The sequence below is a fragment of the Python bivittatus genome, unplaced genomic scaffold (genome assembly GCF_059951505.1).
Source record: "Python bivittatus isolate LINGU-HERP-01145 unplaced genomic scaffold, Pbiv_v1 ctg000850_np1212, whole genome shotgun sequence".
NCBI classification, from domain to species: Eukaryota; Metazoa; Chordata; class Lepidosauria; order Squamata; family Pythonidae; genus Python; species Python bivittatus.
The window spans coordinates 13,732,156-13,749,127 of NW_028277112.1; the positions used below are offsets into that span (position 1 = coordinate 13,732,156).

At 37.1% G+C, this 16,972-nt stretch overlaps 1 protein-coding gene across 1 annotated transcript in view; it reads right to left on the reverse strand.

Moving 5' to 3' along the window:
* KIAA0825 (KIAA0825 ortholog) overlaps nucleotides 1–16,972 on the reverse strand; it is a 235,677-nt gene that overhangs the window by 122,788 nt on the left and 95,917 nt on the right. Inside the window, exons 20-21 of the mRNA XM_088129998.1 lie at nucleotides 13,511–13,670; nucleotides 10,466–10,618 (exon numbers count right to left, since the gene is read on the reverse strand). Coding sequence (XP_087986124.1) covers nucleotides 10,466–10,618; nucleotides 13,511–13,670 — 313 coding nt within the window. The remainder of the gene's footprint in view (nucleotides 1–10,465; nucleotides 10,619–13,510; nucleotides 13,671–16,972) is intronic.

The window sequence follows — 16,972 nt, forward strand, 5'->3', positions numbered from 1 at the left end:
GAAAACGCAACAGTGGCCACGGGATTGGAAAAGGTCAGTTTACGTTCCAATTCCAAAGAAGGGCAACGCCAAAGAATGCTCAAACTATCGCACAATTGCACTCATTTCACATGCTAGCAAGGTTATGCTCAAAATCCTACAAGCTAGGCTTCAGCAATACATGAACCGAGAACTACCGGATGTACAAGCTGGGTTTCGAAGAGGCAGAGGAACTAGAGATCAAATCGCCAACATTCGCTGGATCATGGAGAAAGCACGAGAGTTCCAGAAAAATATCTACTTCTGCTTCATTGACTATGCAAAAGCCTTTGATTGTGTGGATCACAACAAACTGTGGCAAATTCTTAAAGAGATGGGAATACCAGACCACCTTACCTGTCTCCTGAGAAATCTGTATGTGGGCCAAGAAGCAACAGTTAGAACCGGTCACGGAACAACCGATTGGTTCAAAATAGGGAAAGGTGTACGACAAGGCTGTATACTGTCACCCTGCTTATTTAACCTATATGCAGAGTACATCATGAGAAATGCCAGGCTGGAAGAATCACAAGCCGGAATTAAGATTGCAGGGAGAATCATCAACAACCTCAGATATGCGGACGATACCACCCTAATGGCAGAAAGTGAAGAAGAACTAAAGAGCCTCTTGATGAGGGTGAAAGAGGAGAGTGCAAAAGCTGGCTTGAAACTCAACATTAAAAAAACTAAGATCATGGCATCTGGACCCATCAATTCCTGGCAAATAGAAGGGGTAGAAATGGAAGCAGTAACAGACTTCATTTATTTGGGCTCCAAGATCACTGCAGACGGAGACTGCAGCCATGAAATTAAAAGACGCTTGCTCCTTGGGAGGAAAGCTATGGCAAGCCTAGATAGCATATTAAAAAGCAGAGACGTCACCTTGCCAACAAAGATCCGCATAGTCAAAGCTATGGTTTTTCCAGTAGTAATGTATGGCTGTGAGAGCTGGACCATAAAAAGGCCGAGCGCCGAAGAATTGATGCCTTTGAACTGTGGTGCTGGAGAAGACTCTTGAGAGTCCCCTGGACTGCTAGGAGGTCAAACCAGTCAATCTTAAAGGAAATCAACCCTGATTGCTCATTGGAAGGATCGATAATGAAGCTCAAGCTCAGATATTTTGGCCACCTAATACGAAGAGAGATCTCTTTGGAGAAGACCCTGATGCTGGGAAAGATTGAAGGCAAAAGGAGAAGAGGACGGCAGAGGATGAGATGGTTAGATAGCATCACTGAAGCAATGAGCATGAAACTGAGCAAACTCAGGGAGGCAGTGAAGGACAGGAAGGCCTGGCGCAATATGGTTCATGGGGTCACGAAGAGTCGGACACGACTTAACGACTAAACAACAACAACAAGGCTTAACATATCTCGCTTTGCATGTAATGCATCTATCTCATATATTGGTTTCACCTTTTGAGTTGCCGTACTGACATAAATGAACATTTGCACGATATTCTAATTTTTCGAGTTTCACCTGTAGCTGTGGAAAGAAGGAATGCGAAAACCAAGGGTGAAAGGGAAAGATATAAGCAACCGAATGCAGATTTCCAGAGAATAGCAAGGAGAGATAAGAAGGCCTTCTTAAATGAACAATGCAAAGAAATCGAGGAAAACAATAGAATGGGGAAGACTAGAGATCTCTTCAAGAAAATTGGAGATAACAAAGGAACATTTAGTGCAAAGATGGGCATGATAAAGGACAAAAAAGGTAGGGACCTAACAGAAGCAGAAGAGATTAAGAAGAGGTGGCAAGAATACACAGAAGAACTATACAAGAAAGATCTTAATGTCCCTGATGTCCATGCTGGTGTGGTCACTGACCTTGAGCCAGACATCCTAGAGAGTGAAGTCAAGTGGGCCTTAGGAAGCATTACTAACAACAAAGCTAGCGGAGATGACAGTATTCCAGCTGAGCTATTTAAAATACTAAAAGATGATGCTGTTAAAGTGCTGCACTCAATATGCCAGAAAGTTTGGAAAATGCAACAGTGGCCATGGGATTGGAAAAGGTCAGTTTACATTCCAATTCCAAAGAAGGGCAATGCCAAAGAATGCTCAAACTATCACGCAATTGCACTCATTTCACATGCTAGCAAGGTTATGCTCAAAATCCTACAAGCTAGGCTTCAGCAGTACGTGAACCGAGAACTACTGGATGTACAAGCTGAGTTTCAAAGAGGCAGAGGAACTAGAGATCAAATTGCCAACATTCGCTGAATCATGGAGAAAGCACGAGAGTTCCAGAAAAACATCTACTTCTGCTTCATTGACTATGCAAAAGCCTTTGTGTGGATCACAACAAACTGTGGCAAATTCTTAAAAGAGATGGGGGTACCAGACCATCTTATCTTCTATCTGGCATGAAAGTCTATAAGACACTCACAATAATATATTTGTTTCCAATTCCTTATATTCTTACTCAAATGTTCTTATTAGGACTCTTATGCTCAAATTCCTGGTCTCAGTATTGGGTGTACTTCCTTCATATAGTGCCACTCCTCCCCACCTCTTCCCTTTTTTTAATCTTAGTCTCCTTTAATGTTATATTCTTCTGTCTTTGCATTCTACTCATGAGTTTTATCCCAACAGGTTTGAATAATGCCTATTATATTCACTTTTCTGTGTTAAGACTTCTAGTTCTTTCTGTGTGTTTTATAGAGATACTGGAATCCTAGGGAGCATATAACTTGGCCTATCCCTTCCTGTATTTATATGCTCATTATTGGGTGCTTTCACATCCTGCATATTCCTCTCAGTCCTGTTCCGGTGCTTGGCACTGCATTATTTTCTGGACTCTGCTCCCTCCCCCACACAATTCAGTTCAAAGCCTTTTGAATCAGGTTTGCACAGTGCCTTCCAAACATATTCTTTCTAGTTCCCATGAGGGTCTCTCTTGCCAGGAATCCCTCATCTTGGAAACATGTCCCACTAGGACTTTCTGCATAGCCAAGTGCTTATTTCCAGTATCCCACTCATCCATTTTTTTATATAAATCTTTTTAAAGAAACTCTGGTCACCCCACCTCCACAGAAAGCAAGATTCTTCCAGAGTTTCTTTAACAAGATTTATTAAAAAAAAAAAAAAAAAAAAGGACAGGATAAGGTTACAGAATTCTCAGTAACTGGACGTAACCCTTTAAAATAAATCTTCTCTCTCAGGTTCCCAAGGCAGAGACTTTTTCAACCTCATATTCACAATCTCTGTGTGAGCCGATAAAGTAGAAATATTCAGAAGGTTAGGATATGTAAATCTCTGCCAGTAAAATCTTCCTGGGTCACATCCTTGAGCAGGAATGAGTGAAGAAAATACTGCCAAGAATTCCAGAGAATATAAAAAGCTACAATGGAAAAAGAGAAACAGTACCAATAATCTCTCCCTTTCATTGCGCTGTCATAAAAAAGTGCAATAAAACAAGTAGAATGGGGCACAGGTTACATATTATATTCAAAAAGGTCCTATTATTAGTTGCAACCTGCCTTATGACAAAGAACCACAGAGAGTCAGCAATGAAGGTCATAAAACCTGATATAACTATGTAGATATTTTGAACAAAAATCTGATTGCTTGTTAACAATATCAGTCTACTGAATTATTTTTATCATAATAAATGATTTTTTAAAAAAATTCTCTTAGTTGGCAAAGTCAAGGTAGTATAACAAAGGTTTCTGCAGTGCATTGTAACTATTGCTTGTCACTTACAAGTTAATAGAGCAATGCAGTCCTGTCACACAGTGACTGAATTCTACACAGAGTTGTCAGCTTTTGAAGGTCTTATACTACTACAGTATTAATGAATGGAGGAATCAGTTGTAACAGATAAAATAAAAATATTACCTGCATTCCAAATTAAAGCCTAGCTTAACTTAATCTTTTAATCAAGCAATATTTAAGACAGCATGGAATCCAAAAGGCAAATCTTCAGTTTGAGCTGAATTTAACTGAAATGAAACCTTAATCAACTTAGCAAGCATTCATGAATGCCTTTATTAATATTTTCATAGAAATACACAATATGATAAAAATACTTGTTAGTTTTTACCAATGTTTTCAACTTTTCTCTCCTCTGCACTCTCAGCCTTTTGAGGTAGGCTAGGTGAGGAAACAGATACCACAAGTATTACTGGAATGCTACTTTATTGTTGTATGGTTTAATGAACAGAATCTTGAAAGCCTGCTAGAATTTCCCTTAGCCCCTTCTTATACCAAACAGAATCAAGGAGAGATCAGTTTAAGTTCTTTCTAACACTTTCTCCTTTCCCAGGACTAAGTTGTCATTTCTCCTTCCTTAATGGCTCATGTATACCTTGTCAAGGTTAGCACTATTAATATTTCCCAGAACAGTATGGGGAATAGCTCTCATACATTACAGGGTTTATAAATAATTCCAACTGCAGCAAGGTAATTAACAAAAAAGTAACAGAATTTTGTGCATGAATTCCTGATCAAATTCAGCTCTGAATATGTAAGACAGTATGTCAGGCTGCTGGCTCTCTGACAAGCTGATGGTTCAGTACACTCAAGTACAGCTTTATTGTTAGCCTAGCAAGCTGCTCAAAGTCAAGCCAGAGAAGGTCATATGTGACCTTATTGGCTGCCTCAAGATAAGTAACCTTTGGGTTTAAGACACTAATATATATCTCTGTTGGCCATCTGCAAAGTTGCACTACAGAGCAATAGAGATAATGTTGTTAATTACCTTGTAGTGTGATTTACCTGGATATAGAAACAACAAGGCTGCCTCAAGGTTGTCAGGCATCTTATATACCAATGTATGTGTGCATGTGTGTATGTGCGTGCTAGAGACAACATATTCAGCATCTGAGACAATGAGTGCAGCATTCTTGCTGCTTCAGAATCCACATGCTCTGCTGATCATCATAAAAGTACTACCAACTCAGAGAGTGTTGATCATCTGTTTGGGGCATGGCTCATAACAATCCCATTCCTTCTGCAATGGACAATTAGGTCCATCAAAGCTGTAAACACTGACCATCTGCTGGTCCAATACATAACACAGTATATGTATCCTATTACAGAAAGAGAGATCTCTAGATTTGAGCTACTACATTTTCAAAACAAAACAGGTATATGTATTTCTAGTAAAGAAAAAATAAATTCACAGATTTCAGGATATCTACAGGCAAGACAGGGGAGAGGGTGTATTGATGACTTCAGTCAATTGAGGAGTTTGTAAAATAAGAAGAACTTCCAGAATGTTGAGGTGGTTTCCTCTCCCTCAAACCCAAATTTCAAGGAGGCAATGTAAGTTTATTATGCCAGCCAAATAATAGATTTATTCATTTTGTTGTAATGTTTATGTTGATTTATGTTTCTTGTGCATTTTAATCTGCTATTTCTGAAAATAGAATTCTGAGAACTGGCAACTATAAATTATGGATGTTTTTCAACAGTCCTCTCAGATATTTTAATATTTGTCTTCTATAACAGAAGGGAGAAGCTTGCAAATCAGAGATACAAATACTGAGTTGTTTGGTTCTTCTGGCAACTGCAAATGTTATCCAGGTGGCTCAGTGGTTAAACAATCTTAACCATTTTAATTTTTGTTTAAAAGGGGAAACTCAAAGAGGATTTTTTCTACAAAAGAAAAAGGAAATCAAGATCAGTAGCACTGAGATTAATTAACCCTACTTAATTCATGGAAGGCCATCAGTTTAACCACAGAACCACCTCACACAGGTTCTGACAGTTAATTTATATGCAAAAGATCCCATTCTTTGAGATTTGTGTCAAAGCATTAGGTAATGATTGGTTGACATAGGCAAGACTATGATGAGTGTCTCATGTTGGAAGAAGGGGCATAGTTGCATACAGACATTCCATAGAGTAATGTTATCTCCATAATCTGTTTCCTTAACTACTTCTAGTAACCAAAATAATTTAGGATCTACTATCTCCTCCCTGATATAGTTCTGTTATCATTTGGGAACAGACTTATGCCTCATATGATACGCTGATATGCTAACTTCAAATCTCTGTTGCCATGTCAAATAGGTCTGGCATTTCACTTGGAACCACAATATCACCAGGAATGTTATAGTCTCTTATATATTACTGATCTGAAGCTACTCCAGTCAAGAAAAGATTTCTCCATGAGATAAATGTGATCTAGATGCTCCAGCTAATAAGACTGCCAAAAGTTCCAAGTTAAGTATAGTGATGTGATAAATCAAGCATAAGGGGTCAAAAGATGACAATGATCTTCTGCCAAATGATCTATTGGCTTAAGAATTTTTAGAAACCAATAAAAAACCAAAAGCACTATCTTTCAAACTTGTAAGGAACAAGGAACTAGTTACACTAGTGTTCATTAGAGTATCTCTTGCATGCATCAAATACAATGATGGAACATAGTTCAATCATTCTGTATATAGTACTATTTTTTTCTTCTTAGCAATCTATAGATATACTTGTGCTTATCTGAGATAGCAGCTAGGATGCAATATTGTACCTCAGTGGATGCAATTTCTAGTAAAGGTATTCATTCCATCCCATACTGCTCAGTGTTATTTCCCAACTCATCCTACAGCATTTGGATGGAATATCAGAATACAGTCACAGTACATGAAATGGAATGGAATGAGGGGGCAGCATAGAGAATCTGCTATAGTAGGACAAACTCTGCCAATACAGGTATCTGTCCTTGCTTCTACGGATTACTTATAAACATGATTCATTACTGAATGCAGCAGGCTATCACTGTACATCTCCTCTGCTGGTTCACAGATGTTCAAAACCATCAGTACTGGGACTGTATGGAAAGTTTTATTTAATTGTATAAGATAAAGGCCACTACTACCTTTCTAATATTTTGTACTTTAGGAACTTGAAAGGATGCTTTTCATGATTTTTATCTCCTGATATGGTATACATTCTTATTTGGTGTTATGCTTTTCCCATAAAGGTTGGTTCCTGAATATAATAAGATTGGTACATGATGAAAGAAAAGTATGTGTGTGAGAATAAATGGAACGTTCAGTGAATAATTCAACACTGAGCAGGGAATAAGACAATGATGTGTGATGCCCCCTTGACTGTTTAATCCACTTATGGGAATGTTTGTGGTGACATTAAATGTTTGGGATATGAATGTGTTTATACTCTTGTTTGCAGGCAATGCCATGTTATTGGCTGAGAACCCAAATGATTTGCAGGAAATGTTAGATATTGTATGATGCAGTGAGTAACATATGGATCAAAGATCAAGGTAATTATGTTTGACAGGGAAAATGAAATGAACAATAATGCTGAAAAAATAGAGCAAATATATGAATCTTTGTAAAATGTTTACTGAAGATGGAAAATGAATGGAGCTGTTTTAAGAAGTTTAAATGCTAGTAGAAAGGTATTAGACTGTATGTGGTCTGCTGTGAATGAATGAATGTTTTCAAAAGAAGTGAAAACAGCTGTGTATAAGATGGTGTTTCTGGCCACTTTTTATATAGAAGTCAGCACTGGCTATGAGAAGATACACTAAAAATTAAATGCAGTGAGAACAGGGTACTTAAGAAATGTGTATGGAAAAACAAGAAGCAACAGGATGAAGAATGAATGGATGATGAATGAATGAATGAATGAATGAATGAATGAATGAATGAATGAATGAATGAGGACTGAATATAAAGGCAAGTGAACAGTATAAAAGGAGTATGCTGAGTAGCTTGATCATATAGAGAGAGTGAATGAAGATTGAATTACAAAATAAATATATGAAGGAAAAGTTAACTGATTGAGAGGAAAAGAAAGATGAGATTGGATGGAATTGACAAGATCCTGAGAAAGAGAGAGGTAAGAAAAAGAGAGTTTAAAGAATAAAAGCAAAGTATGAATCAGCATATGGATGTTCTTGATGGTTTACAAAGATAGAAGGTTCCAGCGAATGGTTTTGGTGTTGTTATAGGATGATAAAAGACAAAAATAGTTAAGCAAGATTACTCCTTCCATTAGTGCCCCCACTCTCAGAAAAGAGAGTTAGTTGAGAGTTTGAATTGTATGTGGCTTAACACTACTGGTAGGAGTAGATTTCAAAAGGAAACAAGTGGTTAGCAATATCTCTGTTTCAGTGATTTGCTTCCTTCTAACAGAAAAAAGCCACTTAGGTTTGTAAAGGTCAAAAGTCACTGCAGCTTATGTACATAATAGATATGTCTGCAATCAGCTATAAATACAAGTAGAAGAAAATAGGTCAGATGAATGTTTTGTTGATTTTTCCAGTGTTATCTGTTAATGGAATTTTAAAAAAACAATAACTTAATATAAATGATTGTAAATTTTGGTGCACTGTTGCATTTCTGCTCATTTGTTGTATGATTAGAATTCTCTGTTCACTGTTTTCACTAAAGATTGAGCTAGGATTTATTTTTTCTTTGTGCTACATACCTACCACAATCTATAATTTATTTTGATGCCCAACACCAAGGCCAGAATGTCTGCTGCTTTTCTTGACCTATTTTGGTTGCTTTGCTCCTCACAGAGATCCTTCTACTTAGTTTAAAAACAGCTTATATCTTAACAAAGCATCTCTAGGCCTACCATCTGCTTATCAACATACAACAGACAAAAACGTAATTGCAAATTCCTTCCTTCCTTCCTTCCTGCCTGCCTGCCTGCCTGCAAAAACTATACCTTTGGGTAGTGCAGATATCTGACACCAAGATCAACAACATTAGACACAGAACTCAGCAAAGTAACATAGTAAAATCTTAGGAAAATTGTAACTGGCTGTTTTTATTCTATTTTTAATCAAAAAGTTTGGGTTCCAGAATTCCTAATAATGGATCAAGTTTTCCTTTAATCACCCAATCATTGTTGCTAAACTCACTTTCTATAAAACAATTTTCTTGAGTATTTTTGTACAATATTATTGCAATTCTGGCCATATAGTCTGAATGTTTGGCTAACATAGATTTTGACTGTCAAATTAAATTAACAGAGGATCTCAGACCTTTTGGTTTGGGGGGGCTGTGTTTAAGTTTTTGAAAAGGAGGTTGCAATGCTTAGAGTGATTACAGAAATTAGTCAGGACCATATGATACATTAAGTTTGACTGAGATTTTCCTTTCGTACATGTGTGAGGATTTGGGGGAAGATAGAGTTGTGTTTATGTGTGCTTTAAATCATTCTTAAACATATTTTAGGGCTTATGCTCCAGTTTTTGTGTTTCTATCTGAGAAGGACAAGAAACCATTTCTAGCAATTGTGCTGCTGAAATAAAGCAGCATGATGAAAGGATGTTATGGGAGACAAACGATTCAGAGACCTAGGGTGACCATCCCTTATTCCAGAAAACAACCTCACACAGCAACTCATTCCAACCCTCAATAAGCAAACAGGAAGTTAAGGTTTTTAAAATTTCATCTTTTGTGGAATAAGTAATTATAGAGCTCTTTTTTTCTGTTACTACTATTTTTTTCTCATGCTCCATTTCCACTATCAACCTATATAGCCATATAACCTATGAGACTCCTCTAATGCCACCTTTTCCATTCCATATGCTGTAGATACTATTTTTCTTCTCACCAATTTTTCGACACTTAGATTTAAATGTATAAAATATGAATTCCAATCCCCATTCTACCAGATAGAGATATTAACCAAGCAATTTTCTTCTCCCTTCCCTATGTTTTGTGTCCAAATTAATTCCTCTTATTGCTTGTCAATAAAAAAATATTTTTTCAGGTATCTGTTCCTTGTTGTTTTACTGTTGAGTAAAAGGTGAATTAATTTGCCTAATATTTTGAGGGAAAAATAGTTTTTCCTCAAATAGCAAAATCAAGACAGGATACATTTGTTCAGAAATGGTCGACGCTTCAGCGGTTCGAGTCCAGCCTTCGCGTTAAACAGGGTGAGCTCCTGTTTCCTCCCCAGTTCCTGTCAACCCAACAGTTTGAAAACTTACGTGAGTAGATAAATGGGGACTCTCACTCCGGTGGGAGGAAAAATGCTGGCGGCGCCTTGCAAAAAAGGAGTTGGGAGCAGTTGCCGGTAAGCGCGAAAAGGGCGCAAAGCAATGGAGACCCCGCCTCCTGCGCTCGCCAGCTGGGCTCTGCCCTAGGAAGGAGGCTCTGGCAAACCACTTCCGAAAAACAGTTGCCTTGAAAACTGCAAGGACTTGTCCAAGCAGTCACTGCAGGGTCAGCAATGACTGAGCGCAGATTAAAAAAAAAAAAAAATGCAGCTAAAAGGTCATGTAGAATACCTCCTGGCCTTAAATGTGTATATAGACCAGGCAGCATATATATGAAAGATGGCTTCCAAATGAAGAGGACAAGTATATCAGCACCTGAGATTTTGTCAAATGGTGTATATGTATATGCAAAGAACCATAATTTCAAGGCTTTCAAAAGCAATCTGAGCTAGGCATTAGATTTCTTTCGTTAACAGATTTAAACATTAAACAACATTAGATGCTTATTATAATGACTAACCTTTTTTAACACATTAGTGCAATACCAGTGGTGCACCTGGAAAGGGTCAAAACCAGGCTGTTCTTTGCTTCTTAACTTTAGATCTAAAGGTCTAATGCTTGCTGTGTTTTCTTCAGAAGTTCCCTCGTAAGATAGCTGTTCATTCAAATCATCCTTTAAAAAAGAATTCCAACTGAGTATCAATTGCATTGGAGAAGAACAAGAAATCAGTCATGTAAAGGCACTTAGCATTTAAACTCCTCCCATATATTTTGCACATACAGTATATACTTAAATAATTTTATCTTTTGTATCTAAAAGAAATCTTTTAGATAATTTAAGCTGATGGGAATGTGGCTACTCTACCAGCGTCCTGCAGTGTAGTGGCTTCCCTGCCTGAACTGGTTTACACTGTGGCAGAGTTGGGAGTGGAGTACCCCAGACTTTAGTGTTAGGGGTTTTCAACTTGCCCTTCTTCAGCATGGACTGAGAGGTAGTTTGTGAGGTCATGGCCTGGCCCTAGCACCTGTGGCAAAACCCAGGTTTTTACAGCCTTCCAGAAGGCCAACAGGATTTGGGCCATCTGGATCTCCTTTGGAAGCTACTCCATAGGACACGTGCTGCAACAGATAAGGCATGCCGGCTGAGTTCTTCAAGATGGCGCTATTTCACTGAGGGGATGCTTGATCTTGTTTTTGCCTCAGGGCAGTGGCAGCGCAATCTGGATATAGAGGATATTAAAATCAGTCCCCTACCATGGTTGGATCACTCTCCGATTGCTTTGGAGTTTTTCATAGCTACTCCCACCATGCAGGGTTTCAGAGGGATCCTCCTGGAATCATGGCTCCTACTTGAGGACCAGATGGCAGCCTTGGCCAGGAGGGCTTATGCATAAATCAACTGCAACTGTTTCTGGATTGGGAGGCTCTCCTCACAATCACTCACACTTTAGTCATCTCCCGTTTGGATTACTGAATCACATTCTACTTGGGTCTGTTCTTAAGTATCACTCAAAAGTTGCACTGGTCCAGAATGCACCAGAGTGGACAGTAATGGCCATACTTCATTGCACCCATACTGCACCACCACCTTATGCCATAAAGGGCATTACAGATGACAACCAGCAGTTCTACCTGGAAATCTACTGGAAGTCTACTGGCAACTCATAGACTTCTAGGTGGAATTCAAGATGCTGGTTGTCATCTGTAAAGCCCTTTATGGCACAAGGCTGATTTATTTGCAGGACTGCTTGTCTCCTATTAATTCTCACTGATCATCAGATCCAGCAAAGTTGGCATGCTCTAGGCCCATGCTATCAAGCAACATCATCTGATAAGACCCAGGAAGGGTGCCTTCTCTGTCATGGCATCTGTCTTGTGGAACAGCTTCCCCCTAATTTAGTCAGCCCCAACCTTGTTGGCCTTCTGAAAGGCCCTGAAGATCTGACTGTTCCCAGGGGCATTGAGCCAGAACATTGAATGAGTGACTCTGAGAGATGTTTTAAGAAGCGTTTTATGAAGTTGAGTGATTGTTCTTGACTGCTGGTTGTTTATTTTTTTAAGTTTTAGGTTTTTGTCTGGTTTTAGATTGCTGTAAACCACTCAGAGTTGTCTTGAAGTGGGTGGCCATATAAACTGAATGAATGAATGAATGAATGAATGAATGAATGAATGAATGAATGAATAAATACTTCTGAGAGAATAATTCAGATTAATATCTATGTATTCAGATCTTTTTTTCAGTAATGTTCACTGGAATAGCATTCAGATACAATTCTGTGTTGTTGTACAACTCACTGAAACTGCAGCTAGGAAAAACTATACATAATTATAAGAAATAAGCATTGTAAGATAGAAGACATCTATAAGCATATGCAACAACAGTAAGTATAGTTTGTGCCAGGCCTGCACAACTTGGAAAGGGAAAAAGGCCACACTGATAAATGAAAAATAATTGCAGGTTGGAAAGGAATACATGGCATGCCGATCAGTTGTTCAGCAACTAGCAATTTATTTTGTTAATATATTAAAATGGCCAAAATTTTAGGAGGCAGCCAAATCTCATTAGGTTTTGGAGTACCCTGCCTGAAATCTTACTCAGGTCTGGGACTGTTTTCAGAGCTTCATGGTTAATACTTGTACCTTGCCAGAAGAATGCTGTGTAATTTAGCAAAACTGCCAGACTAAAGTTTCTAGGGTCCAATAACTTGGGGAATTAGAGAGGCCCCAGTTGTCTGAATCAATAATAGAAGATAACTTAATTTTTTATTCCACCTATATACCCTCCAAATCAAAACAGCAATTTCTCCAATAATTAACAAACTGTACTTGGAGTTAGAGTGATTAATCAAGCTACAAGTTCCTGTTTTAACCTTTGCTCCTAAATGAAATGATTATAGAAAATGACAGACATGATATAAAGCCAACAACCATCTTTCTATTAGCAATCATGTTTATAGTATTTATATAGTTTATATAATATACAATTATATATATGAATCTGATATACTGGGCAGTGGTGGCCCATAACTTGCACAATGACAAGTTATTGTATGTAACAAAGAAAAAATGCTTCAAAAGTCAATTCAGAAAGAGAAATTGTCTTATTTACTCATTGTGCAATTTGTACATTGCTAAATTAAATGCTCTTTCACCAAAAAAAACACAATGATTATAAGTTTATATCTTAAAAAATATAATCTATTATAAATGTACACATTCATATTCTTACATTAATTACATTAATATAATTTTCCTTAAAATAAAATGGAAATAAATGGAAATAAAATTATTTTGTGACACGTACTTTTTTTGTTTCAGTTTTAGAACTCAGAAATCAGTTAATGAAGCACGACAGAGTTTATATACATAAATAAAAGGCATATAATCTCCTAAAGTAACCTTTTATAAATAAATGCAGAAAAGCTGAAAGTGAACAGTGAGGTATTGACTCAGGTATTGACTTTAGGAAGCATTATCACCTCCTTGACTAACCCTTAGCTGCCAGCAGATGCTGCCTCAGGCCACTACACACCTAATTGCTCGGTAAAAAAGCCCGTTTCCCTACCTCATTGAGCTGGATGATGTGATAAATTTGCCTCAGGTATTCACTGCCACCTGGTTTGTGGCAGATATCCAAGGCCATCATGTTTATTTTCTGCTCAGTCAATTCAAGCTCAATAGTTTCCTCTTCTAAGCCTCTACTATCTTTTGCAGTAGTAATTGTACTAAAAAGAAAGAAGGCACAAGTATTACAATAGGAAGTGATTAATATCACCAAAAGACAGAGTCTTAATCCAGGAGACTAATATAGTTACATTTCCATAATCCTTACATTATGCGATTATATGAAAAAACTACGGAAACACAGTTGTGCAAAAGTCCTTCAGTGTAAAGAAGAGAAAAATGTAAGTTTGCAGGTATCTTTTCACTGTTCACAATTACTTTTCTGATTGTGTTTTTAAATATATGTCTCCTCACTTTATGAAACAGAATCCTAATAAAAAGAAAACATAATACTTCAATTTCAAATCATGCTAAGTATAAAAATATAAGACAATTATATGCTTTCTATTTTTCTTAACCAAAAAAGCACATTTTGGGTAACATATCCTTGATTTGTTATAAAATATTTTAAATTCTGATTAACACACCACTCAAGTAATCACTATACTAAGTGCAGTTTTAAAAGGCCTGCATCTTTAAACAAGATTACTAATTGGGTGATTTTATATCACTATTCAATTTGGGGAGAGGACAAATAGTTAAAAGCTTGCACTTTCTTTTTGCATGTGACACCATGGCTGGTTTACTGAACTATCTCCCACTCTAATATTAATCATTTAATATATTGTGATCTGATTTAAGTTTCAAAATGTATGACAGCATTGCATCCATCCTCAATTAGCAATTCAGAAGCTCCAAAATCTAATACAATATGTTTAATTATAATAGAGCCTATAGTGTAACACTGCCAATGAAAACCAAGTATTTTTTCCTATGAATACTAAGTGCAGTGCACTTTAGTATATATCTACTCAGAATTAAGCTTCACTGAGTTCAGTTGGGCCAGATAAACATACATAGGACTGTAGGCATAATTATTAGACTGAAGCAATAAATTTCAGTAATTTAAATCTATTTGCAAAACCCATGTACATACATAGATCCCAGTAATTAATATTATCCCAGATAATATATCACTTTAGAACATTCAAGATGGGGAATAATTTGAAAATATAAACACTACAATTTAATTCTGCTGATACATGCTATCATTATATATGATCTAAAAGTTTCCAAAGAAGTACATCTTTACAACCATAGCAAAATTAAAAAGTAGTGTTTTGAAGTTGTATAGTGGTACAGCTGAATTTTATGTCAAGCTGCTTACAGGATGACATTGAAAAAGTTGAGGCCCTCTGACAAATGACTGTTTCAGTGTCAGCACACAAACTGTATCCTTTCCTGTCCATCACTGTGCAGGTGAAGCAAATGATTGGATTCAGTCAGTGTTGTGATTAATGAGTTCCTCTCTAGATTTGGGACTGCCTATCAATCATGTCATTAGGGAGAATGTGCCCTGAAAGAGGCAGACCTCAGCCAAGGAATAACTGCATTCATCTTAATCTTTATATGCACCCAGTCAGGCAACTCAGGGTCACCATAATGAAAAATAATAATGTTCGACTCAACAAATTGCATTGAAAAGCAGACATTTCTTTTGAGACTGTGTATTCTCCACAATCTTAGTTGACAAATTATAATTTGGGTGCTAACAATAAAGTGAAGGTTATTTTAATCAATAGTAATGTTTTAAAGTAATGTACAAGACAGACAATGAATACAATTGTCACTTTTCTCATGACTCTTTGTCTATTATTTCTATAAAGATGAAATTATATCTATGTTTATTAATTGTAATATTTTATTAAGCTAAGATTATGTTCTTCATATTAATCAAAACTACATTTCATAATTTAATTTTCCTAAAATATACAAAAATACACTGCATAGTTAGAAAAATGCACACAATCAAGTTTAATAAATGTCACAAGTAGATAGTAATATAGTCAATATCCTAAATACAAATACAAATACAATATCCTAAACTTTCCTTTCTAGCTTAAATTTTCCTGGTTTAGATGAGAACTAAAACTCTGATTTTTCAAGTGGCCATTTATTCAAAACAGAGGTGTGCCAACTAGAGCACACAGTTTCATATTTCCAAGGACTCTGTCCCCTGTCTAAGCATGGCTGGCCCTAGTCAAACCTATTTCCTTCATAAAGTTGCTGAACAGCCATCTTCTTTCTATCCATGCCCACTGATGGAAATCAAACAATTCCCTATATCCTTTGGCTAATAGGCAATATAGGAGACCTACTCTTTGAATTTCACCTTTAGCAGCAATGATTTCCAGGACTGTCACAAAATTCTGCACTAATGCTATTGCAATCCTGAAGAATAGTAATCACAGTAGAGCACAACTTCTACTGGGTAGAATCTTAGGGTCCTCCAGCAGAATTTTAACTACTTTTATATGATGCATTACATTTTTCTATAATAAAGTAGGTTATTCCTTAACTATCTTAGCACTGGGTAAGTTTAGCTTGGAGAAAAGTGAACTAGACAACATCATAGCTATCTTCAAGAATCTGAAGGGTTGTCATGTAGAAGTTCGAGTAGACTTGTTCAGCACTCTTCCAGAAGAGAAGACAAGAAACAACAGGCTTAAATCACAAGGAAGCAGATTTCAATGGGACATCAAGGTCCTGATGGTAAAAGCTGTTCAACAATGTAATGAACTGCCTTGGAAGGTGTGGGTCAACTCCTCTGGTGATTATAATCACCCACTGATAGCGGACTGGAGGAGAGAAGCACCACATACTGTAAATTGATTCCACTGACTGCTTCCAAAAATGCTCCAAATTTTTTTCCTTCTGAAGTGGAACACTGACACTGATGCAGGAAGATGTAAGAGCAAAGGTCACATCCCTATGAGAAGAGAAGGCATTTGACAGAGCATTGGTTAATCTAATAATTCCACTGCCAGTGGCTCTGTTATATCAGGGAAAAATTAACTTCAGTAGATGCTTTGCCTCCTTTTTCTTCTTCTTATGAAGATTTTCAAACTTCAGAAGCTGAAGACTTGTGCTTTTATTTTGGACACAAATTAACCTTCCATAAGGAGTGGCAGAATCCACTGATGTCAAGCCTGACATGATTGATTGTACTATGGAAGAGCCCATCAGTATATAATTATATTCTCTCACCTTCACAGTAAATTGTGTCTCCAAACAGGTGGTCCAGCCATGGAGGCCACAGCAGAAGAAACAGTATGAATTGGAATGGAATGGGAAGGTGAGAATTCTATGGCCTGCTCTTACAGTAAAGACTGCAAGCAGATTCTCCTATAACTGCTTTGGAAAAGCTTGGCAATAACTATAAGCATCAACAGTGTGCCCTTCCCCCAAGAACAAGAGGCCAAGGATTCTTTTCTGAGAGAGAGAACATTGCCTCATCAGACAC